A 27,243-nucleotide genomic window follows, 5' to 3' on the forward strand; every position below is an offset into this window, starting at 1 on the left:
TGGTTTCTCCATCTATGGTAATTGAGAGTTTTGCTGGGTATAGTAGCCTGGGCTGGCATTTGTGTTCTCTTAGGGTCTGCATCACATCTGTCCAGGATCTTCTGGCTTTCATAGTCTCTGGTGAGAAGTCTGGTATAATTCTAATAGGCTTGCCGACTTCTCATTTCTTGACTTCACTTTGTGAGCTCCACAGTGGAGCCCACTGTCTTGCCATTGCTGTGTCTCTAATGCTTAGCATAGAGTTGTGACGCAGTAAATAACTGGTAGTGTGAAAAAAAGATGTCCAAAACACACAACTTAGTGGAATCACTTTAGCTCCCCAGAAGCTTGTAAGATCAAAGTTGATTGTGCTGACTTTTCAGGTGCACAGCAGCACAGTGATACCCCCTCCCCCTGGAGTTAGGTGTGGCTATATGACAGGTCACCAAAATGGAGGATGAACGGAAGTGATATACACACTTCACACTGACCCAGGCAAACCTTCCCATACTTCCCCTCTAGGTTTACTGTTCTTCAGCCAGACTGTAGATGACGCTCACAGTGACCTTAGAAAACCTCACATTCATACCTCAGACCCCATGTAAAAAGGGGACACTCTTCTCATGTGTTTCTGAGAGAACTGAGCTCCGGCTTTCAAACATTCATTAGTCATGTATGTGTTACAGAGCTAAGCCTATCCAGCCAATCAGCAACGGGCTGTTACTTTTCCAAAAAGAAATAGAGGTCATTCAAAGGTCAGTACAATTTCCCGAGATGTAGATGATTAAAAGTTCTGTTTGTTTGTAACTATTAGGAAAAGATAGTAACCTTGCCTTAGGCTTGCCAGGGCTTGGCCCACAGCCACCAAATAGTCTGGGCAAATTCCTGTGATGTCAAAGCTCTTGACAGTGAACTTGCTTCACAGCCTCCTGGTCACACCCCACAGGTCCTGGACCAGTGCCCAGCTGCCTCTGCCAGGCCTCTGTCCCTGACTTCATCCTGGCTTACCTTGCAAAAACACATCTCAAGACATTGCCCTGTTGTTCTTATTGCCCGCTGAGGAGAAGCTGCCAAAAGGCCTTTGAGAAAGCCACACCACTCTGGACAGCCTCAGACACAGGCTGCTCCCAAGGACCTGTCTCGGAAGGGAGCCACCAGCCAGCGGATCTGAGAGAGATACCTCCTCAGAAGCGGGTTATCGCCCCAGGGCAAAGATCTGCTTACACTGAAGAGGGAAGGCTCGCCCTGTCTTTTCTGCTGAACACTCAACTGTAACGAGGACTCTTCTCCCTAAGGGATCTGAGTACTCTGATAATCAGATTGTGTTAAGTGAATTAGCAGCACGCCCTGCACCTAATGGCTTGTTCAGCCTGACTCTAAGAAACTATCAAAAGGGTCACTTCTTGGCCAATGCTTGTGCCCTTTGGTGCAGGTGACTGGTCTGTTTGGAAACGTCCCAGATACAGTCTATGTGTAGGTCTTTTGATGGATGTGCCATAGATCCTCTTAGGAGTTCAGTGAAATACCTTGACCCTTTTCTCAGCAAAATATGCAAGATGCTGAAGCACACACGAGGTTTCAACAACTTCAAAGAGCATGGGAATAAGAGCTGCGGAGAGTTCAGTGGTTCATCCCAGGGTCATGGACTCCCTAGGGCAAGAACTAGCAGACTTTTCCTACAAAAGGGCAGAGTTTGAGTGGCTCTGGCTCTGTCCAGCCTCCAGGCTCAGCAAGGCAGTGTGAGAGCAGCAGAGACAATGTGTGCAAGATGGACAGTCACACTCCAACAAAACTGCTGTTGAACATTTGTTTCAACTTCCTATCTACCATGCATGTCCAAAAATGCTATTCTCCTCATCTTTCTTCAATCACTGAAAAAAAAAAAAAAAGCTTTCATATCTGGTGGTCCATAGGCACAGGTTGCCAAACTTCACCAGAGCCTAGGTACATTACGTCAAAAAAGAAAAATGGTATAGCTTCACTATCATTGCCTTCTTAATAGGGGCTGGCATCCTTTGTGGATATACAGAGCAAACCACGGGAGTAGTGGCAGTCGGTCGGACACTGTCACCAGGAGACATCACAGCCATGCAAGAAGTAGTGGCAGGTCACTCAAAACGCAATGCTGGGCACTCTTTATATTGTGCTCACTGCCAGATGCATTGCTGTATCTTAATGGGTATGTAGACAGGATATAAAGTGGGGGTTTCCCCCTTCTGGTTTCAACTCACAGTTTTTACTTTTCCTGTGATGAATGAGTGTGATTGACAGGGAAAGCATAAGACCCTAAGTGAAACTCCACGGCATCAAGATGGTCATTCTACCTGTATAAACATTCACAGGGATAGAGTTTGGGGCCAGAAGTGCTTACCTGGTACCTTGAAATACTGTGTGATGTTTTAATTTATGAGTTGATTAGAATAAGGCTAATTTTTGTAAGCATACAGATTACTGTATCCTAAATTTGATTGGTTTTTTCTGTTTTGAAGTGTTGGGGGTCGAATCCAGAACTTGTGTGTGCTAGGTAAGCACTTCTCCCCTGGGGTAACATCTTCAGTCGCTTGATCTTTACATTTTTTTTACAACTATATTTCAACACGATTTAGTCTAACCCTAGAGTTTCACTCCGTGGGTTTTTGAAACAATAGTCTAAAAAAGGCAGCCCTGAGCTCTCACAATTTTCTATAGGGGTTCACAGCACAGAAAATGTCAAGAGGCCTTGTTGGCCCAGAGGAGGACCTGTACAACAACCACAGTTCTCACCAGTGCATTCACGTCTTCAGTCTTATGGATGAGCATGCGAATCTCCTCTGGGTCGCCACTGAAGATTGCCTGGACCAGTGGTGGCTGCAAAACCAAGAAACTGTGTATTAGGACTATTACTAATATATACACCTGCATTCACATGCAGACAGGCAACAAGGATATTTGTTCCCTCTAAGTTTATTCAAGAATTATCAATGAGCAGGCAGAAATAAATAAGACTCCAGCCTACACTCACAAAGTATATGAGATAGAACTTAAAGACCCTGTCAAGAATATGACCAAACACAGGTTTCTATATTTAGACCTTATTAAGGACTAACCCTTGTCACTGCCAACTCAAATGTTGAAGTCACTGAAGACTATGCCTTTGCGAGCTCTTGGAAGGTTCTAGCAGGGGATCACAGATGCTCTGTACTCTGACAAAAGACTGGTCCTCTACTCAGGGAAGGGCATCCTCTTTCAAGCAAATGTACATCTTTGTGAGGGATACAGATTGCCCTCACATTCAAGACAAGCCCTTTGCGGAGGATATTACGACCTAAACACCTGTGGATCAATCTTCAAAACACCTTGCCATTGTTCCAAATGCTTCCATAGCTTTAGCCAGTGGGCACCGGCTGTCTTATAATGATTATATAACTACTAGTTTAAAATAAGACATAACAAGGGCTAATTAGAGAATGGGGGTGAGGGGGAGCAGAGAAGAACCCATTATGTACCCATTATATAGAAGAAGGAACTATAAAGTGTGACCCAACTGCAAGGACAGTGAGCTCGGTGGGGTAAGAGGAAGGAAGGCACCTCAGTGACTGAGTGTGGGTTTCTAGATGGAGAAGGAAGGGCAGCCCATCCTAAAGAGAAGGTATGCACAAGGTGGATGGGCAGAGAACCTGCCAGAAACCATCACTGGAGTGAGGGATAACTGTGGGAAAGTGCTGGGTTCAGGGGCTGATGCTGGACTTGCCCCACATGGTGAAAGATCTTCACAGCCAACTCCACCTTTCTCTAGCTTCCCACTGCAACCACGTCCCTGATGGAATCTGAGTCTAAGCATGGCCATCACTGGCCACGCCCCTCATAGAATGATGATTAATAGGGCCAAATGGCACAGTGAGAACACTTTATGTGACCATTCAACTCTACTCAATGTTTTCATTAAAAAAAAATGGTTAATGTTGTCAATATGAAATATTTGGCCTCTTTTCTCCCCCCTAAACTTCAAATCTTGGCAACTACATATATGTGTTTGCTTACAACTTCTGTAAATGTCTTAGTCCTGAGAGACAGCTGGATGATGGCAGTGCCCCAAGTTTGACTCAGCCTAAGAATCATCCGAGATGCTTATTCACGTAAGATCCCTAAGTCTCTTTCCTGAGAATCCTGATTAAGTTCATCTAGAGAATGGGTCTGTGGGTATGGAATCAAGTAAGTCAACGCCTAACTCTTTAGAGCTAGAAGCAAACACTAACCTCAAGTGGCTCTACAAAGAGATCCTCCCCGTGCCCGCTTTCTTCCTGCCGACCAAGTCCCCAGCAGAACCAGGCCAATCTTTTCACACTGTTCTGGCTGCTGAGCTCTGAGCAAAATGCTGTTGGGTGAGTTTCTGCCTAAATGAACCTTGATGGAGGGGAAAAAAAACAAACCCCACAGCCATAAGGCAACGTGTAGAGACAGAGTCAGAGTCTGGCAGACTGTAGTGTTAAATCAACAGAGGTCGCATGACAGCTGACAGACTCAGAGTCTGAGGTGTGAGGCTAGAACAGGCATCATGGTCAGTCACTGAACAAGAACACGGTGATCCGCACAGGGCCTCTCTCATGAGCACAAGGCATGCAGACACTCTGTAGGATGCACTAAGTCCTCAGTCGCCTCAAGCGAGGCAAACCTCCCAAGCAATGGCTGGAATGTCCCCAAGGAGAGGTTCCCCGACGCAGCTGCCAGGGAAGGGTGCCAGAGTGGTTTCTAAGCACGTGGAGGTGTGTGGAGCGTCCCAAAGGCCCCGGGCCGAGCTCTGCTCAGAACTGCTTCCCGTACCACCTACTCGGACACAGATTCCCTGGCTTCCACGGGAGGAAGCTCAACCTTTGTATGTCTTCCGATGCTGCCGTCACATATACGCACCCACACACCCACAACTGCACGTATATGCACTGTGCGCATACGCATCTATGCTTTGACACATATGCAGAGAGATATGCGTTAAATCACTCACAGGTACCTCCCACTCCCTGTAAACACGCCTGTTCTCCACCGCCCATGCCAGACAGACCTATCTTCTCCATTGTGCTGTACAGCTGTCCCCACTGTCTTCACGCCTGTGAACCCAAGTGTAACTGACTCCAGAGCAGAACTTCACAGACAGACACTTTGCTTGCATAAAGACTAAGAGTAAGTAGTGTTCTTTTATATACTTAGGGGCCTCTCTCTTCCTTTCTCTCCCTCACTCTCTTCCCAGGGAGAACACGGTCAGAAAATACTCAGGGAATTCTGTTCTTTGGGAATTCAACCTTAGGTAAACATGATTATTCTAATTACAATATTTCTCCATCAGTACTGGAGAGTTACACTCTGCCACCTATTCATCATTATAGCATTCCCAGTCTTTGCCTTAGTGGTGTTAAGCCTTAAAAGAGAAGCTTCACTTGCACAAGGCTGTGTCTTAAGCCTTGGTGTGCACAGTTCAATGGGTCTCCCCTATCCACAGTTGGCTCTACGTAGGTTTCAGTCAGGGGCAGTCAACTTGAGTTCAAAAATATTAAATGGAAGATTCCAAGAATAAACATTTTTCTTTTTTACATTATACCTCATTCTAAAAAGCATCACAAAATGTTGCGCCATCTTGCTCTATCCTGCCTAGGATGAGAATACACTACTTGCCCGTGAGTCTCAGGGGCTACCTCAGCAATCAGATCATCTGTCCCTATGTTCAAGTGTCCCTTATTTATCAATGTCGCCAAAACGTAACAGTAGCGGTGGTGGTCATTTTATTACAGCATAATTGCTGTATTTGATTACTGATCATTACTGTTAATCTATAAATCAAGTGTTTTCATAAAGAAGTACATACACATGTGATTAAAAGTAAGCATCATACACACTGGGTGTGGTACAATCCATGGTTCCAGGCCCTCACTGGGGTGCTAAGGATACATACCCTGCAGATAAGGAGACACGACTGTATTCTTTAAAAAACAAACAAACAAACAAACAAAAAACCCTCCAAATACCTTAGCCCAAATATAGGCACTGTAAGGCTGTGCAGTGCAAGATTTGGTGAACCCACTCTCAAAAAAAGAGTCAAAATTGTGAAAAAACAGTAATGGGAGAAAGAGTAGTGATGCAGCAGTCACTTCAACTTATATTACTAGAATTTTCTTTGCACCTCAGCAGCTACACCCTGGCAATGCTTGCACGGGCTGTGAATACCAGCACAGTCCCCTGAGTGACCCAGAGGCAGTTGCCATTCCCCAGTCTGGCTTCCCAGTGGCACTAGGGGGCGGGGCAGGGTATTTGGATGGGACTTGTCCCCACTTCCATCCACTCCCTTCTTTCCTGGAAGGGAGGACAGGCACGGTTAGAGATGACTGGCAGGCAGGCTGATGACACTTGGCCTGTATGGACAGCAGAGAAGAGCAGAGGGCTCCTTGTATTTGATAGCCGTTGTGAGTTCTGTAGCAAACACACACACACACACACACACACACACACACACACACACACACACACTAAAGACTCAGCAGAAAGCCACTTTTCCTTCTCACAGCCCTTTTATCCTAGTACAGAAGAATTTTTCTTTTTAATTCTCAGCCTTGGGAAACAAACCAAGGAGGGAGGGAGGGAGGGAGGGAGGGAGGGAACTTCATTTTCAAAATTAAGACCTGTGATACATTATTTTCAAATATGAAGTAGGGCTATAATTCCACTAGGGGGAGCAAGATAGTAATTTGTTATCCTATCAAATGTACAAGTGGTATATATTGTTAAAGGGAAGGAAGGGAATTAAATGGTCCATTTCAGCTTTAAGAAAGTTCTTAGAGAGAAGCAAACACACACACACACACACACACACACACACACACACACATCACACCACACCATGAACACACCAAAAAAAAAGGTAAAATAAAAGAAAGAAAAAGATCAAACGATACTGTTTAAACTCCACTTTTCTACTGAGCCATGAGGGCCCATTGTTTCTGGAACTAGGAACAGACCATATGGATAAATCCTAGGTTTGAGAGTGTCATTTTCATCATTTGAAAACACAATTTAGAGGACAAAGGAATGACTCAATTGGTAAAGTCGATGCCACACAGGCACGAGGACCCGAGTTCAGATCTCCAGCACTCATGAAAAACAGGCACAGTGCTGGAGGCAGGGCACAGAGATGGGGAGATCCACAGATCCACTGGCCAACCCACCTTGCTCAATGGAGGAGGTCCATGCCCAGTGAGAAACCCTTCCTCAAAAACTAAGGTGGGGGCCAGTGTGATGGCACAGCTCTGTGAGTTCAAGGCCAACCTGGTCTGCATAGTGAGTTCTAAGACAGCCAGGGCTACATAACAAATTTAAAATAATGAGGTGGAGAGTGATAAAGGAAATCACTGGACATCGACCTCTGTCCTCCACGGGCACTTGCCTCCACACGTACAAACATGAGCACATACATGCACCACACATCAACAAAGAAACAAAAACCACAATTCAATCCTTCTCTCAATTCTGCCATCCAATTAAGAACAAAGTCTGGGGCTGGAGAAGGTGCTTCATTCTGGGTTCAGTCAGAGCAGCTGGCAGGGGGGAAGAAAGCAAACTGATAAGCTTGAGTCTAGGGGCATATCTCCTTGGTAGATTATTAACCTAGCACGCATGAGGGCCTAATCAATAGAACAACAACAAAATTCATGTGTTCTCTGGAAACCACTAATTAGACTTCCGCTGAACCCATGTGGCCTTCCTGGAGCTCGCTGCAAGCTTTTTTCAATATAAGCAGACTTTGGATGAGAAGCAGGGGAGAGAGGCTCACTGAGACCGAGACCTAGAGCCAGGGGTAATAAATCCAAACACATCTAGAAGTTGCCCTAGCATTGTGCTCCACACCCTGGTGTGCTGCTTCTCTTCCTCTGATGAGACCCTGAAGCTAAGACCTCACATGTAAAAACAAGCGTCTTGTATTCCGATCAGGAAAGGATTCTGGAATCAATCAATAGCCAAGAGCGAGCATTGGTATTCCTAAACATCTGTCTAGGCTTGAGCATTCTGGGCAAAGCACATCACCAAGGAAGGATGGGAGCATGGCACTGGTACCTAATCGCTGACACACCAATAGTCTGGCCACATAAAACCACCAGCTTACATGAGTAACCTGGAACACTTCATTAAGTAACAGGCAGAGCTTGCATTTTTGCAAAGGGATAATAAAAATTTGCTCAAGTCACTTGGTTTAATGAACAGAACATGCGGTATTCCTCACCAGCAGGCCCAGATGTGTGACGTCCAGCAAGGGTGCCGTTGAGTGCTTCCTGACGATCATCTTTACCTGGGGAGCTCCCCCCATCATAAGAAGATGATGATCATGAAAATCAAAACTGTCTCCCTAAGTACTGTGAGACCCAGACAGAATACACTCAGTCCTTATGAGCATAATTTTTTTAGATGTATGTATTTTATTTAGATTATATCACATAAACATACATAGTTTCTGAGACTAATACATTCTTAAACTGTACCAGCTTTAAGACTTCTTTATATCTTCTCTTTGTAAATCTCAGAATTAAGGATCTTTTCAAAAGCTTTAAGGTACAAGTCAAAACAAAAAGTTCCATAGAAAAGGTCATTTTAATAATAAAGCTACATTTCACCACANGAAATGAAACATTTAAATATAGCATATGGCATACATGGAGTTATACATTCTAGTGTCATTTTCCTTGTTCAGACTTTTAAATGTTTAAAGTCTATTAAAGTGACATACTGGAACCAACTTGGGGCCCCCTTTCAAAGCACTGACTCTTTATTACAGTTAGTCAAATACAGGAGCAAACAAAAGAAAATTCCAAGATCTAATAGAAAAACAACAGCAAAACCATGAAAATAACCACCTGTATGCTACTTGATTCATTTAGCTGAAAAGCCATTCAATGGTTTGGAGCAACAATTTGGCGATTTTAAAGGGGTGACACGAAAGGGTCCTTGCTAGATTCAGTTCCCATAAGGGAAAATAAATAATTGCCACTATTTAATTATTCATTCAACCAAACATTTCTTCAACCCCTAAACAGTAATGGAGAATAATGCTCTACAGATAATGAAGCTTAATAATAAAATAACAGAAACCTGAGACGGGAAGAAAGTAGCTAGACTTCCCCCACCCCATATGAGCATAATTTTTAATTAGGGAGTGTGGCAGTCAGTGTTTGAAAATGGCTCTTAGCTGGGTGTGGTGGCTCACACTGGGAAACCCAGTTCTTGGGTTATGTGGGGAGGTGGAAGGAGAAGGTCATGAGTTTCAGATCAGTGTGGAAGACAGCAAGTACCCAGCTCTTAATTAATTAATAATTCATTAGTAAAGGCTGGACTCAGTAAAATGACAATTTCAATCATCAGAACCCACATTTCTAAAATAAATAAAAAAAAAAAACCAAGTCCTGATGACGAGTCACCATTGTCACCCCAGTGTTGGGGCCAGGGCTTAGCCTGCCTCCTCTACTCAGTGAGTTCCGAGACCGTTTCTGGGAAAAAAAAAAAAAAAAGAGGGGGAGAGACAGTGCTTGAGGAATGATACCAACATCATCCTCTAGTCTATGCCCATGTACACACATACACATATGCACCCACATAGGCACATTCACACATATGTGCACATACATGTGTGCACACACACGCAAATACATACACATGTATGCATACATGCACATACACATATACATATGCGCAAACATACACACATATGCACACACACAGACACACATATAATGTGAACCCACACACACATGAACCACACAGGAAGGAAGGAAGTGAATGTGGAGAGAAAGAGTTTCCATGACACGTATTACAAAGTCAACATTTATAATATGTCCAGTTATTTACCAAAAAGAAAATGCATAAAATCCCTAGTTATATTAAGAATTCTTCTACTTAATTAGAATGAAAAATTAAGTATGCTTAATCAGAAACTGGGTAAATTATTACCTAACTTCTTCAAAATGAAAACAACCCAGAGGCAGCAGCGCAGCAGTGGGTTCTGGGGACCAATTACCAAGCTGGGGGACAGTCACATGCTTTGCTGCTCCTCTGTTCTCCAGATCCTCCTCTACTCTGCTCTGCTCTTTGAGGACATTCATCTTCCTTGGAGGACAGACAGCCCAAGATAACATGAAGTCCAGATACGTCAACTTTCCTACGAGCTACTGAAAGACATGAAAGGAGAGGTTGGGCAAAAAGAAATGATGAAACCACAGATCAGTTAAACTGAACCCTGAGGCAAGTCTGATTTTCCTGACCAATGATTGCTCTTTTACCACAGTAAGGAGACTGCTGCTGTAAAGCCAGTTGATTGGGAGTCTCCCAAGCAGTCTCCTCATCTTTAAGATGAGCTAGTAGTAGCCATTTTACAAGACATACTCGACAAATTGTGTAATACTCGCCAACCCCATACAAGGCCAGAGGCCTAGTGTTCCCGCCATGAAGTCAAGGGTCCTTTCTGATTTGGAGGTAAAAAGCCCAAACGTCTTTACAGGTGAGTTTCCTTGTGACCATCCTACAAACTGGATGAATAGATTTCCTCTAAGATTGTAGAGTAAGCCGGGCGTGGTGCGCACGCCTTTAATCCCAGCACTTGGGAGNCAGAGGCAGGCAGATTTCTGAGTTCAAGGCCAGCCTGGTCTACAAAGTGAGTTCTAGGACAGCCAGGGCTATACAGAGAAACCCTGTCTCAAAAAAAAAAAAAAAAAGAAAAAAAAAGATTGTAGAGTAAGAGCTAGTGAGATGTCTGAGTGGGTAAAAAGGCTTACCAGGCAAGCCAGAAGACCTGAATTTGAGTTTGATCCCTGGAATCCATGACCGAAGAGCTCCCAAAGCTGTTCTCTGATTTCCATGCACATGTATACATACACACACACAATGATAAGAATTTTATTATATGCATTTATATATAATATTATATATTATGTTATTAATATACTGTATATTTCATATATTATATAATATGTTATTATGATACACTATTATTAAGTAAAATAATACAACTGTAGGACAACCATCAGATTAGGGCCCTAATCCATGCAACAGCACCTCTGAGGCAGAAGGGCTGCCCCTGCTAGGAGAGAGCAGAAATCCAACAGCCTGAATTCATCTCAGTTGCACTGGAAAAACCTCAAGAATATCACACAGCTCTTCTGTATAAAATCTAACTCACAAAGGCACAGAATTAGAAACTTACTAACATAATACACCACCTCTCTTTGACCAAGCTGTGTCACAGTGCACAGATGATTATGAGCAAAGCATATTACATACATGCATGAAAAAATGGTCTACGAGGGCCCATTCTTTTATAGATTTAACATATGCTGATTTTTAAATGTGTTGTGTATTTATCCCTGCTTGACAGAATTGGGAACTGATCTTGTTCCTGAAGGTTAGCAAACACATGTGTAATTAGGCCTTCTTTGGTGATGATCTCTTGGTTACAAAGGAAACGACCTCCCTGTTTGGATCTCTGAAGGGTCAAACGGTTTACCTGCTAGTGAGAACTGAGTAGAAAGATTTATGTTCTCCTAATCCTGCCCAGTCAGAGCCTTCTCTCACGCAAACGAGGCATGAATGATGTAATAGCTATGATCCAGCCTCAGTTTCTACATACTGCCATCTTGTTTTACTTTTGTTTTTGCTTGGGGGTGTTCATTTGTTTTTTTGAGTCAAGACCTTGCTACATATAACTCAGGCTGGTCTAGAACTTACAATGTTACCCAGGTGGGCCTACTGCTCTCAATAGAACTCTTGCTCACTACGATTATGGGTGTGAGCCACCGTGCCCAAATACTAGATACCTAGTAGCTGGCAAAGCACTACCAAATGAAGGACACAGTCTCTATGACACATGGTTAGTCACACTACACAGTAGTACAGATTGTATTTCTTTTTTATGGGGGTAGTGTGAGACAAGGTTTCTTTGTGTAGCCTTGGCTATCCTAGAACTAGTTCTATAGACCAGGCTGGCCTCAAACTCAGAGATCTGCCTGCCTCTGCCTTCCAAATGCTGGGATTAAAGGCATGTGTACACCACCACCACCAAACCTGATATGACTACTCTTTAGAAGCTAACACTGAAACACAACATCAGAAAACAAAATAGAGGAAGGGAGACTTTTGAGGATATGTGTCACCAGAAAGCTGCAGGCTGTAAGGTGAGGTCTGTGAGGGATGGGCTAAGAATAGAGCTCTTGAAGGAATCGGGTAGAAGGGTAATTGGCTGGCCGGGAGAAGCACTGAGCCAGCAAAGGGAGTTCTAACCTAATCTGTGGACAAACAGGAACTCGGGTCTTGAGAAAGAGAAAGGCATGGAGCTTTCGCAAGCGTGTGCTCTGGCCACAGCTTGTGAGCTGGAGGAGGAGACACTGGAGCTGGAGACCCAGTGGGAAGACGATTGTCACAATTTAAGCTACTGCAGGAAGGTGTTTTCTGGTCTGCCTTGTGACAGGTTTGCCAAGGATGACCTACAGGGATGCAGTGGAAACTATGGACACTCCTTTCAACTCTTTAATGCCTGCTCTGTTCCTGGATGCACGTTTGGCTTAGTATCTTGGCTCTTTTCCTTCTCTCTTTATATATAGCCCAGAGTTCCTGCCCCAAGACGTGAATGTTTCCAGGTGAAATCGAGGTTACTTCCTTTAGCTCCGGAACACTCCCATCCCACCCCACACACATACACAGAACCTCTGCATGTGTAAGCTCTGTTTTGTCAGGCTTGACACTTGAGCACTGAATCGAAATCATAACATTTCAAAAATAGGCCATATCCATAAAGAGAAACGGAAAACAAAACACGGCAGACACGCTTTGCCAGGCTCCATATTTCCATCAGGATCTGCTGCCAACGACACGGATCTTTAAAAAAAAAAAAAAAAAATCTGTCTAGTTTCAAATGGCTGGAGATCTAATCTAAACCCTAGCTAAGTTAATTAAATAGTGTTGGGGAGAGAACTTTTAAAGAGAACCGGGACAAGGCAGATGGCTCCACAGATAAAGGCCTTTGCCAAGAAGCCTGATTCTCTGAGTTCGGCCCCTGGAGCCCACTTGAAGGAAGGGGAGAACTGCTCTGAGTTATCCATCCTCTGACCTTCATGTCTACACCACAGTGCACTTGTGCATATGGGTGCATACACATATAAACAAATGTAATGTTTAACAACCTGTTTGAGTAAGAACACAGTGGACCCAAGGGAACACTATGGACAGAATATGCAAATCAGAATATTCTTAGTGCAACAAAAACATATAAATCATTCTTTGGGTTCCTGTTTTACAAATTTGTCTAGAGGCTTTATTTCCTAGCTGTTTTGCTTACACTGTTTCTACAACTGTACCTTACAGCATATCAAATCATATTTCAAATATGGTGATTTAATGATGTTAATCAACAGAAGCCATTTCAGAGATCTTTGTGGTGGGGAAAACCTTAAAAGATGGTTTTTTCAACACTCAGTAAAATGTCATTGTTCAGAGACATAAAGCAGTTTTCAATTGTAGGGTATAAAATGTGACTTTTGTTAATAGCTAATACACCTCTCCCTTATCATAAGGGATAATATGTTTTAAATTCCTCCTTTATAAAAAATGTATGCCAAAAAATGACCTATTATCATGGCATGCTTTTCTCATGGTGGCCACTTAAGCAGTTATAATTGCAGCAGCCTCAGAAGTCAGAAGATGAATAAGGCAATTTATGTTGCATTAAATACAAGATCACCATGTAGATACAAAAGCCATTCCTTAGGACTGAATCAATCTTGCTGACTGGGAAGGAGTGTGTTACCATTGAACAACATAGATTCACTTAGTCAAATTAAGTCACTCATTGTACTGGCTAGTTTTGTGTCAACTTGACACAGCTGGAGTTATCACAGAGAAAGGAGCTTCAGTTGGGGAAATGCCTCCATGAGATCCAGTTGCAGGGCATTTTCTCAATTAGTGACCAAGGGGGAGGGCCCCTTGTGGGTGGTGCCATCTCTAGGCTGGTAGTCTTGGGTTCTATAAGAGAACAAGCTGAACAAGCCAGAGGAAGCAAGCCAGTAAAGAACATCCCTCCATGGCCTCAGCATCAGCTCCTGCTCCCTGACCTGCTTGAGTTCCAGTCCTGACTTCTTTCAGTGATGAACAGCAATGTGGAAATGTAAGCCGAAAAAAACCTTTCCTCGCCAACTTGCTTCTTGGTCATGATGTTTGTGCAGGAATAAAAACCCTGACTAAGACACTCATGATTCTGGAAAACTCCAAACTGAGCTTGTCTGAAATCTATTATGGTCTGAAATCTTTGAAAGTAGCAGCAGGCCAATGTTTACACAAGCATCCCTTCCCACAGCTTACATGAGCTTCTCCTGAGCCCTGTCCTCCTTGTCTGTGGATTCCTCTCTGATCTCCATGAGCATTTTGTAGAAGGAAGACATGACAGTTCAGCTCTCACTATGTCTCCACAAATGGAGGACTAGGGACTGTGAAAACTGCTGTCAGTTGCCTTGGTGTGCTGACCCTCAAATCCATAGCCTGGATCACCTCTGCCTGCAATGACTAGAACATGCCCTGCTACCCACGAAGACAGGAACATCACTAAGAGCCTGAATCTAAGACTATACAGTCTTCTGGGAAGCATCTTTGGTTTCTCTAGCCCCAATCATAGCAAGGGCATTCATTGACGGATGCCTAAGGGAAATGATAAGACAGCAGGAAGAGAGAGGAGCCCGCGGGGCTGGAAAGCAGTCGGTGTGGGAAATGGGAACTCTTACAGAAGCAGACAGGCCTATCTGACTTCCTTTCAAAGACAGTGGCCCAGTTCATATTTACTTTATTTCTCTAACTACAACCCACCCAGGTACTGATAAGGGATGTTTTCTAAACATTACTCAAGCACATTCTGACAACCACACTCAGTCCTGGTCCACAATGATTTACTAAGCATAAACCATCCTTCCCTTGAGAGGAGCTCTAACACATAACAGGAAGCACACAGCATATGCAACATGAATGAGAGAGAAACTGTGTCTGGCCCTCTGGAAGATGCAGCCTTTGAAGTTAGGACTGGAGATTGGTGAGGGTTTAAAAAGATGGGGTGTCAGTGGAAAGAGAGCGAGCACCTTAACATTTGGACTCTCTTCTGTAGAATTGGCGAGCTGTAATCTGTTTTTTGCAGGGGGAGGGTAACTTGAGAATTGAGTTTTGGAGGCTGGAGAGGCACCTCAGTGAGAGCAACTGCACATCTTACAGAGGACCCACATTTGATTCTCAGCTCCTTCATCACACAGTTCACAGTTGTCTATACCTCCAGCTCCAAGGGAAGCAACACCCTTCTCTGGCATCCATGGACACAGTACGAACTTTGTGCACATACATTCAAACAGGTGCATGCACATAAAAACAAACTGTTTCATTAAAAAGAAAAGAAGAACTGTAGAGCCAGGCATGGTGTAGCACATACCTATAATCTCAGCACTTGGAAAGTAAGGGCAAAGGATCAGGAGTTCAAAGTTATCCTCAGCTAATAAGTTTAAGGCCAACCTGAGCTACACGAGACCCTGTCTTAGATACAGCTGTCTCCTGAGAGGCTCTGCCAGTGCCTGACAAATACAGAAGTGGATGCTCACAGCCATCCATTGGATGGAGCATAAGGTCCCCAATGAAAGAGCTAGAGAAAGGACCCAAGGAGATGAAGGGGTTTGCAGACCCCTAGGAGAACAACAATATGAACTAACCAGTATCTCCAGAGCTCTCTGGGACTAAACCACCAACCAAAGAAAACACATGGTGGGAGTCATGGCTCTAGCTACACATGTAGCAGAGGATGGCCTAGTCAGTCATGAATGGGAGGAGAGGCCCTTGGTCCTGTGAACATTCTATGCCCCAGTATAGGAGACTGTCAGGGCCAGGAAGTGGGGGTGGGTGGATTGGGGAGCAGCAGGAGGAGGGCAAGGGATAGGGGGTTTTCAGAGGAGAAACTAGGAAAGGGAATAACATTTGAAATGTAAATAAAGAAAATATCTAATAAAAAGTAACAGAATGCTTATTAATTAAAAAAAAGAAGAGTTGGTTTTTTTTCCAAATAATAAGCCTGGTAGTAGATCGTGTAAAAGCTAAGAGAAATGTGACACAAGGGAGGAGATGACAGTACCAGTTTAGGAGAGAGCTCTCGGGGATGGATATTCCTCAACTATGCAAGGAAACAGGGTCTCTGTGACCAGTCCGCAATCTAAAGGGTACATGTGCTCTCCAGGCCTTTAGGGTGGTATGAGCAGCCCACTCCATTGGAGCTGCCTGAAGACTCTGACTGATTTGGCGGAGTGCAGGGCTCGCTGCAGCAGCCAGCCCAGGCACCAGCCAGCCCAGGCACCAGCAGGAGGTTGCTGGAGGAGTGCTGTAGAGCTGTGAACCTCTATGCTGGGGAAAGCCAGTTGCTAGCTGTGCACCACTCCCTTGAGAGAGACCGGAAGCTGCTGGGCCTCTGAAGGTAGCACACCCCACATCTGCAGGACCTGCTACTCATCCGCAGCAGGACCACAAGAGCACAGCCTGGTGCTGCCGGTTTGAATACTGCTTGCTCAGTCCAGGTCTGACTAACAGAGGAGGATCTCCTTGTGCTATGAGCTAAATGAACAACAACAACAACAGTAAATGTGTAGTATCTTTCTCTATATTTAATTCCCAACTCAAAACTTAAAAGATACTTTTTTTTTTCAATCATGCAGTTTCAAAACCAGAAAAAAAAATGACAAAAAGGGGGTATCAAACCCTTATGCATTGTCTCTTTGTCTTGTGTTTGCTAGGTTATGTCTTAAGTAATTTTTTACTGGCAGAAGATGGCCTGGTCGGCCATCACTGGGAAGAGAGGCCCCTTGGTCTTGCAAACTTTATATGACCCAGCACAAGGGAAGGCCTGGGCCAAGAAGTGGGAGTGGGTGGGTAGGGGAGCAGGGTAGGGGGAGGGTATAGGGGACTTTCGGGATAGCATTTGAAATGTAAATGAAGAAAATATCTAATAAAAATTGAAAAAAAAAGTAATTTTTTACTACAACTATACAAAGTCAGGTAAAGAAAACCTTGATAACCATTCCTATCACCGATAATAATAGACTAATATATACTCTTTGACACATTTCCTGGATGCTGCTGTTGTACACAAAAATACCAATACATATGATATTGAGTTATCACTAAAATGGGCTTTTACTATGTCCCTCTCTTAAAACCTGTAAGAACAACAACATACTGAGGTTATCTCCCAGTTTAGCTACAGGATTACCTAATTTCTTTATAGGGATATAGTGTTCTAGAAATACAGACATATTGTAACATAGCCTGGCCATGCATTGCACAAAGAAGGGCTACAGAGCTAAAAAAAAATAAAAATAAAATAAATAAAATAAAAAACTTATGAATGCCTATGGTATGCTATTTTTATAAAATACACAAAAGAAATGTATATTGTAGTCCATTCCTCGGAGAATACCCAATAGAGCTGGGCAAACAAGGATGCTCATGTAGACAAATGTGCAAGATGGCACTCGAGTTCTCCAGACCCAAGGCAAGAGCTGTCAGGTTTCCCTCTGCACCAAGATAGACTAAAGAGAGCTCAGAAGTCTCTCCTCTGTTCAACCATCCCAGAAGCCTTGTTTAACTGACCAGGACAGCACAGGAGTCAGTCTAGGGAGGAGGCATCGATTGAACAAGACCTAGATAGGGGCTAGAGCACACAAAAGAGGGGGAAAGGTGTTTGACAAATGAACGACAGCACCAGGCTGCTGTTCAACATGTGCTCAGTCGAGTGGCATGGCGTGGCAACCAGGGGTCCCTGGGCTTCCGAGCACTTTCCACTCCCCTGTCCCTTATCTCTACACAGCTCCTTAAAGATGTGAAGGAATCCAGGCTTAGGCACCCACAGCATTATCCTGAGAATGATTTAATGTGAGATTTCAGGCAGCATAAACTTGGGACTGTCCCTTGGGGTCCTTTTGTCCCATTATTCCTGTGTTTGCTGTTGAGCACCATGCGTGTAAACACATGTGTTCACTCACACATATGGCTGTGAGCAATCATTCACACTGTCCCCCTCCATCTGGAAAACAGCATGAATAACTTGGAGAAAGAAAGTAGCGCTGAAGCTTAAGCAGTTAAGATTTAACAAAATCGCCAAGTCTGCTTGCTTGCTTGCTTGCTTGCTTGCTTGCTTGCTTGCTTGCTTGCTTTTGAGATAGTCTCAGGTAGACAGTGCAGGTGACCTCAAACTTAAGTAGCTGAAGCTGGCCTTGAACTCCTACTCCTTCTGCAGCCACCTCCCCAGTGCTGGGATTACACCGTGTGTCAGCACACCTAGCTAAATCCTTTTCTAGCAAAATCTCTGAAAATGTTGATGGTGACAGTTACCCCAGTGTTGAGCTTCCTCTCAATGCTGCAATTATGTTTAGAACATGTCCAAAATCATTTAGCTACATGTTTAATGGTGTGATTTAAACTCCAACATATTTTTAGCAAATATAATTTGAGAGCCCAGTGCATATGCTGCCTGCACATTATGCCAACACTGGCGGAGGTGCCTCAGTGAGGAAGTTCCACAGACAGAACAAGCATTCTTGTGAAGTGCTGTGAAATAAAAAGGCTGAGAGACCTACGGAGACTTCTAGGATTCTCTTTTTCACTTGACTGGTCTAAAGTTGTCTCTGAGCATTTTTTAAAAAAACATTAGGAAAACAAAATTTACTTCCAGAATATTAAGCTGGAGGTTTTCAAACAGCAAGTTTGAAAACAAACTCTTGACAGTCAAACTGCAGAAAATCAGGACTTTTAATAAGGCCAATGAGTTGAGTTTAGGTTGAGTCCAATTGCTTTTGCTTCTATTTGGTAAGAAAACTAGAAATAAAAACTCCACTACCTTTGACATCTGCTACATGGAGCCAACCACAAAGATGGAGATCCAAGACACAGTATCAGGGTGGTGAGATCTTAGGCCCCCATGGTCAACGGACTGGAACCAAGGTCACTCCTTTTCAGGTGACATCATACCCTATCCTTCACCAACATCACATTACCCTAATAAAGGCACTGTGAAGATTCTGCTCATGCCTTTACACACTAAGACTAGACTTGGGAGTCTGTACTACACACTTAGTATCAAAATTCAGAAATTATCCAGAAGGTGTACTATATTCTGGAACCTTAAAATGTATACTAGTTGGTATAGATGGTTCCTTTGAGATCATAGCCCCATTGTTCTGACTCGGGAGGATCTGGCTGCCTTCCTAGCACCAGGGACAGAACTACACTTGGCCAAGGCAGTAAAGCCAAGGATGAGATAGAAATGGCCTGCCCAGACATGTGGGGGCTTGTTCCCACTTGGAGCTATCTCTGAATAGATTTGGCACTACATGAAAACATTCTGGTTTTTGAATCATAACCAATCAAGAATGTGGTAACAAGGCCAGGAGGGAAACGGGAAGAAATTATCTGAGCGTCTAGAGACCTGGTTTGGGCTAACCTCATGCACTGGGATGTTAGGTCGCTAAGGGCAAATCACATGCCTTGACTCCCCACTAGAAAACATGGGTTCAAAATGACTAACTCCCTACTAGTGAGAAGTGGGGAATATCTGATTTTATGAGGAAAACTATCCTCTGAGGAGGTCTTGGTAAGAGAAGCTACACTGACAGTCCAGCAGGGTCACTGGCCTGCCACACACAGCCCAGAGAGCAGAAGAACCCTTGTGCTTACAGCTGGTCACAGCAGAGTGGGGGGCCAGTTGTGCAGTTCTAAAACACCTCTTTTTTCTTTCTTTCTTTCTTTCTTTCTTTCTTTCTTTCTTTCTTTCTTTCTTTCTTTCTTTCTTTCTTTCTTTCTTTCCAAGACCTAAATAACTACAGAAGAGTTCAAGCTAACAGGTTAAATTACCTACAACCCAGTAAGCTCCATGAAATGAAATCTTTTACATCAGCACTTTGAAAACCCCAAGTGATATGTCTGTGCACATGGGATGTGGAGTCTAATCCTCTGGTTGAATACCTCAGAAAAGTTGCTCCTTTAACTCTTGAGTACCACTTCAAAGAGAGGATCAGACAGTTTTTACTTCAGATTGTTTGTAATACTATTGGTAATAGCAGAAAGGTCAAAGTTGACAGAGTCATTAAATAACCAAAAACATACAAACCCAAAACAGACAGAATGACCAACAGCACATGAAAAGGCCCATCAATTATTGGATGTTAGAGAAGGTAAGTCCAAACCATCATGAGATACCACAAAATATTAATAGCTAAAATAAAAGGAAGAAACAGCAGACAGACAAAATACAAATATAGGTGAGTATGTGAGAAAACAGGTGTATTGATGATTATGCCTGGAAACAATGTAGCTGCTGTGGATAATAGCTAGATGGCCCCTCAACCAGTTAAACACAGAATTATCAATGAGACCAGAAATCTCACTCCTAAATACATAACCCAAAGAATTGAAAACCAGTATTCAAACAGAAACTTGTGGGTATACATTCACAGTAACAATATATACTGTAGCTAAAAAGCAGAAACCGGTAAGAGGTAGGAGCCCATCAATTAACATCAGTGAGTGAATAAACAAAATGTAGTGTGGACATGTGATAGAATATTTCTTAGCTATAACAGAAAATATAGTACATAATGCTGGAGATGACAGCATGAGTGAACTTTGAATATTTTATACTAAATAAAAGAAGCCAGTCACAAAAGGCTACATTGTTGCTAGATTTCATTTATGTGAAATGCTCAGACCTAAGGGTTAGGAATAAAAAGAAAGGGGAAGTGGCTGTTTAACGATACAGAGTTTCTTTCTAAGGTGATGAAATTTTGGAAGCAGATAGTGATAACAACCAAATGAGCTGGATGACACCGTGCACTGCATTGCAACCCTATAGGTGGAACAACAATATGAACTAACCAGTACCCCCAGAGCTCGTGTCTCTAGCTGCATATGTAGCAGAAGATGGCCTAGTCGACCATCATTGGGAAGAGAGGCCCCTTGGTCTTGCAAACTTTATATGCCCCAGCACAGGGGAAGGCCAGGGCAAGAAGTGGGAGTGGGTGGGTAGGGGAGCAGGGGCGGGGGGGGGTGTATAGGGAACTTTCGGGATAGCATTTGAAATGTAAATAAAGAAAACATCTAATAAAATAAAATAATAAGTTTAAAAAAAAAACTGTTAAAATGGTGTGCAAGGTGTGTTTTGCCATGCTATAAAAACAGGACAATGCCTAACAGTGTGAGTGCAGCTTCCTGTTGCAGAAGGACGCAGAGAGAGCAGGGTTGGAAGACCTCTACTGACACACTGAGAAGAGCTGTGGCTCTCCCTCTTCTGTAACTTCTTGCAGTTCCTATAATATCACTTGGGCATCTCTGTGCATAGTAATATGTATATGCACCTGTGCGTATGAGTGCATGTGCACACATGTGGACGCCATGGGTCAAAGTCAGATGTCTTCCTCAGTCACCCTCCTCCGTATTTTTTGAGGCAAGGTGTCTCACTGAACCAAGAAGACACTAATTGAGCTAGCCTGGTTCCAGGGGCCACCTGTCTCCTCCCATCCCACTGCCCTGTTCTGAGGCTAGCATTGGATGCGACCCCGCTACCCCAAAGGCTTTTATGTAGATGTGGGATCAAACTTCCCCCTGTAAGGCTGGCCCTCAACCCAGTGAGTCATCTCCCCAGGCCCATAATGCTATTTTTATTATAAAATATTTTTATAATAAAACTGAAACAATTTTTGAAGATAAGACTTCTTGGTACTCTGGAGAGCAGCCAAGCAAGATAAAGAGAATAAATAATGAGGAAATCTAAACCCACAGGGCAAGAGAAGACGGCAGCAGCACACCCTGCTAGCCCTCGAGGCGGAGGCCACAGTAGCCGGAGGAAGCCCATCCTGCCCAAAGCTGGGGTTGTGGCCCTAAAGCTGCAGACTGCAGACTCATCAGTAAAATGCCCCAATTTTTACAAAGTTGGAAATTTATTCAATATGTTTCAAACACTACAAGCCAAACAAAACACATCTTTAGACCAGATGTAGCCCACAGACGCCAGTTGGTAAATTCTAGTTCATAGAAAAAAAGTGTTTACCCTGGTGGGGGAAAGGGGTACTTTGAAAGACTATGGTTACAGCTATCAGAAAGGGGGAAAATGGCCAAGTGAGAGGCTGGGAGAGGAGGGGTTCCCCTCCAGGAGGTCAAACTGGACACAGGATAGTAGTGTGTTTTCTAACAATAGAGCAAGTGTTCGTCAGCAAAGAGGGAGATGGAGGATACAGTGACTGCTGTCCTTGTGGTGATCCAACAAAGTCTAATAAGCAGGATTCCTGCTTTGGGTAGGAAGGTGGGTTAGACCTAAGGCTCTCGACTGGACTCCCAGACCTGAAATGACTTCAGACAGCGCCTCGGCTACCTGCTACCACTCAAGCTATGACACAGGAGACCTTGGGTTTCCCCACCCCACCATGGCAGCTAAAGGAGGCAGAAAAGGACTGAAGGAAAAATGTGTCCCTGGAGCTCATCATGGGCTATGGTTTACAGGTGTCTACAGTACCTCAGTGAAGTCCTCACAGCTCACAGGACATGTGACACAGTGCCATCACCTACAAGTGTGAGGACCACATGATCAGGTTTTCCCAACAACCTCAAAAGTCTATCTATAGTTTAACTAAGTTTTGATTATGTGTCAGGTTACAGTAATAACTAGATTTGGCTGCATGCACAAGCCAACCTTAAGCCTGGTGGCAAGATCACATGATCAGAAGTCTCTAACCTGGTTCCTGAGGGGGGAAACTAAGACTGTAGAGTTTAAAGGTATCCCAAGGTCTCTGCCACAAAGATCTTTTACGAAGGTCTTTTTGGCCCATATGTCATGGGTGTTTCCCTGAACCATGGTCTTCTTCCTACCCATTCAAACAACACAACACCAATGCCTCAATGCGCCAGTGTGCTAGGTGTATTACCAGGACAGTCCCCAGCCTCTGCAATCTAAGGAAGGGACACAGAAGCAAACAATGACATCTCCAGGTGAGGGTGAGGGTATATAAAAAAGAGGGACTCCAAACCAACTGTGTCAGAGGGGAAGGGTTCTAGATACGCTTTTGTTAAAACTGAGGCCCTAGCTGACAGGAGCTATAGGACTCCAGGCTAAGGGGAGCACAGTGGTCAGAGGGACCTTAACACACTTAGGGAAACACAATCAGGCCAGGGTAGCGCTGGAGCACAGGGTGTCATGAGTTAAATGACAAGGTGAGAGCCAGAAAGACAGAGCAGAGCTGAGGTACCTCAGGTGTATTATGCTGTCTTTGCCACTCTTTGCAAATAAACGGGAAGTGCAAATGCAAGGTTTAGCCCAAAGGAATGATATACTCAGACTTCCATGGTAGAACAGACCAGTCACAGGATGAAAACAGACTGGCAAACTGGACTTCAGGCAAGGAGACCACTTGGGGACTGCTGTGGTAGTAAGTCAGCCAGAATCCACTCAAAAGCAGTAGCAGGAAAGACGCTAGTTGGCAGCAATTGCACATGCGCACTCTGAGTAATACGGTAGAATTGTAGTCCTTTTTATGCCCACTCTCTGAGTAATATGGGAGAACTGTGGTCCTTATGAACGCTCAAGCTAGATGTGCAGGAGAGCCAAAAGCAAGGACCATGGAACCTGCTCTATTAGTTCTCGGCTAAGCAGCAGATGTCCAGAAAAGTGATTTCAGAATAACATAGAAAATGTTCACTGGTTGACTGTGTTTATTAATAACAAACAGAGGATCCGGTTCCTCCATCAACGATTTTCAAAGAATCATTACGCATCAGGACCACATAATATGGTCGTCGGTACTCTTCAGAATTGTGTTCCTAGTATCCATCATCTACGAGTACATGCTCTTGGTCTTGTTTCACTCAAGGAAATTAAGAAGAATCTGCCTACATCCTAATCCATCATTCCTCGAGGAAAAATACCTATTTTTAAGTAGAGGTAGAAATTAAACTAATAAATTAGAAAGTTACCAAAAATGTATTAAATGTGGCCTTGTGCTGAATCAAATGAAAATCCCTTTGGTCGTACTGGGGACAGCAACTAGGAGTACTCCAAACAAGTGTACCCAGAAGCTGGACTAGAACAGGTAACGGGGAAACCAGGGCTCTGAGGTAGGCAGGGGTGTCTGAAAACTGCCTCCGTCTCCACACATTCCAGCTGGTGTGCATCCTGATTCCTGGTGTGTCTGGGTGTCCTGACCAGTTCTTCTTGTCCACATTGCAGCGAGGCGTTCCTGCCATTCCTTCACCCCACCCCAGTGCAACAGCCACCCTCTGTTAAGCAGCTGTGCCTGCTACGGCATGCTGAACTGCTTCTCCCTTAGAAGGGACTGCTATTTTTGTGACCCCCCTCAGATGACTCTTCCGCCCTTTTATCATTCCAGAATCAAAGCAGCCAACAAGAAGAAAGTGCATTAGTATCTGGGTTTGGTGGCTGATGATGGGATGGATTTCCGGATGGGGTAGTCTCTGGATAGTCCATCCTTTCATCTTAGTTATAAATTTTGTCTCTGTACCTATATCCTTTCATGGGTATTTTAATGCACATGCCAGCAAGATTATGCTGAAGGGACCCTGATATAGCGGCCTCTTGTGAGGCTATGCCAGTGCCTGGCAAACACAGAAGTGGACGCTCACAGTCAGCTATTGGATGGAACACAGGGCCCCCAATGGAGGAGCTAGAGAAAGTACTCAAGGAGCTGAAGGGGGCTGCAACCCTTGAGGTGCAACAACAACATGAACTAACCAGTACCCACTAAGCTCATGTCTCTAGCTGCATATGTAGCAGAAGATGGCCTAATCGGCCATCATTGGGAAGAGAGGCTCCTTGGTCTTGCAAATTTTATATGACCCAGCACAGGGGAAGGCCAGGGCCAAGTAGTGGGAGTGGGTGGGTAGGGGAGCAGGGGCGGGGGGGTGGAGTATAGGGAACTTTCCAGATAGCATTTGAAATGTAAATAAAGAAAAGAAGAAGAAGAAGAAGAAAAGCTACAATCCAAAAAAAAAAAAAAAAAGAAGAAGAAGAAGAAGAAAGTGCATTAAACGAAACAGCCTCCATCCGCGTCCATTCTGCTCCTGGAGCACTGCCCTTGGCACACCAGCCCAAATCATGGCCATGGGTCCAAAGTCACTGAGAACACCCTCTATTGGCGAGCCATCTTTCCTGGATACACTCACTGCTTTTGTCAAGGTATATATGTTCCAGATGCTCAACGACATACAAGATTTAATTATTTAGATTAATATTAATTATTAAATATTAAAGTTAATTATTTTAGATACCTTCTAACTTCACAGAAAAGTCTCATAAACAAAGTGGAAGCTCCGCCGGGCCACAGGTGAACGCTTGGTGTGAGGTGACAGCCACATGCTCCCAGCACCAAGGAGAGACCTAAGGGAAGGCTGACTGTCTTCTCCTTCATTCTGGGAAGAGTGAGCAATTCATCTCCCACCACCCCGTTTCTCCACCACCTATGAGAGTTGAAGTAAGTAAGTTTTAATCTCCAAGTATGGGACTCAGTTCTCAGTGGAGAGGTAATTGGGTAAGGCTAAGCACCTGACTTCACTAACAGTTCTCCAATGCTTTCAAGTAGGTTCTAACAGAACCCCAGGAGTATAACAACCCCAAACCCCATGTAAGTGACCCGTTTTGTCTAAGCTATTTACCTGCCTCTCTTTGGACATGGTATGAATCATCCAATCAGCTATGTGAAAAACAGGCATTTAGGAAAAAAGGCAAAATAGACGTAACAGCCAATAAATACTTAGAGGCAGCTCTCTGGGCTGCTCACTAAGTTGTGAGCACGATTCATTTTTCTTGCTGTGGCTCACGTGCTCATGGCTTTTCAGACGTGAAAAAGAAAGATGATCTGGGAATTTTTTCAATGGGGCCACATTTTTATGGTCCTCAAGATCCTAACTCTGATTACACAAAAACTCTTCATGTCTTATGCAAATATATAACCCCAGAATAGGATCAATCTGAAACTCCCGGACGACCGAAGCAAACAAAGTCTAGTAGGAGTCACAGTTCGGGTAAGCCATTCTCCAAAGCTGGCTTGAAAATACCTCCTGGATTCCCCGGCTGCCCTCGAGTGGGAGAGCACGGGAGCAGAGTCATGATAGTGGCAGGAGAGAACATAACAAACATGCAGCCGAGAGTCAGGTCAGAAACTGCAGCTGAGCATGGGAGTGAGAGGCCGAAGGGCAAGCATGGCCCTGCCCCCATGGAGGGAGCAAGCGATCGAGCGAGCAGTAAATGTCCAGGGTAGTGTGCTGAGAACAGTGTTGCAGAGAGAATGGGCCTGTGAGTCTACCCCACCCCCTCCATCTGGGGGACTTACACATGTCCGTTCACCATTGTGGCCTCTAATGTGCCCTGAGTTCTAAGAGACACAAAGGGTTGTGTGACCCCCCCCACACACACACACCCTTTCTCGGAGACCATTCCTTGCATCCCACCCCTCCCAGGTGGCTAGGGGTCAACCATTCTCTGGGTGCGTTCTCCTGACTCCAAGGCCAGTTACTCTGTGGTTCTTACAGACACTGGGTCCTCTCTCTCTTCTCATATTTTCTTCACCCGAGCTAGGGTTTATAATGATGACAGACCCCAAACCAAGAGAGCCAGAGAACATACACATTACCTAGTCACTTTCACTTCCACACAGGTCTGTGAACAGCACTCCAGAGATGAGAAATTAGTAACCCAAAGTAAGCCGTCCTCTGAGACTGATCTTCATAAGACAAACCTCAGAGAAACCATCTTTATCATACAGTCCTAATTTCAGCCCCAAATAAGGAGGATTGCCTAGTCAGTCTATTGCTGCCAAGACAGAATTTACCAAAACTCTAAGTTTCCCTCCCTGGTGTCTACCACCGCATCCCTAACTTCCAGCACAGAGCACGTCCTCAGTAACTCCATACTCATAATTCATTCCAACTCAGTCATGCTCATTCAAAATAACATGCTTGATCACCCTGCCTCTTCTACTCTAGTTTATAACACATAGTCAATCAATAAGATCATCTCACAGAAAAGCATCCACATAGGTACATATTCTAAATTCCAGGGATGGCAGTCATACACGATTTGGCCCCAAAGAATTCAGTTATACCTATAAGAGAAGAAGAGGAACACATATCTCCTAGCAGCAGTCAATGACCACATGCTCCAGAGTGAAAGAAAAATGGATACTCAGCTCCACAGATCCATCG

At 44.1% G+C, this 27,243-nt stretch overlaps 1 protein-coding gene across 4 annotated transcripts in view; it reads right to left on the bottom strand.

Moving 5' to 3' along the window:
* Positions 1 to 27,243, bottom strand: part of Ankrd44 (ankyrin repeat domain 44) — a 277,518-nt gene that overhangs the window by 179,287 nt on the left and 70,988 nt on the right. For all 4 annotated transcript variants that reach the window (XM_021197304.2, XM_029538308.1, XM_029538309.1 and 1 more), the window contains exon 2: positions 2,743 to 2,826. In XM_021197304.2, coding sequence (XP_021052963.1) covers positions 2,743 to 2,826 — 84 coding nt within the window. The remainder of the gene's footprint in view (positions 1 to 2,742; positions 2,827 to 27,243) is intronic.

This window comes from Mus pahari, chromosome 5 (genome assembly GCF_900095145.1).
Source record: "Mus pahari chromosome 5, PAHARI_EIJ_v1.1, whole genome shotgun sequence".
NCBI classification, from domain to species: Eukaryota; Metazoa; Chordata; class Mammalia; order Rodentia; family Muridae; genus Mus; species Mus pahari.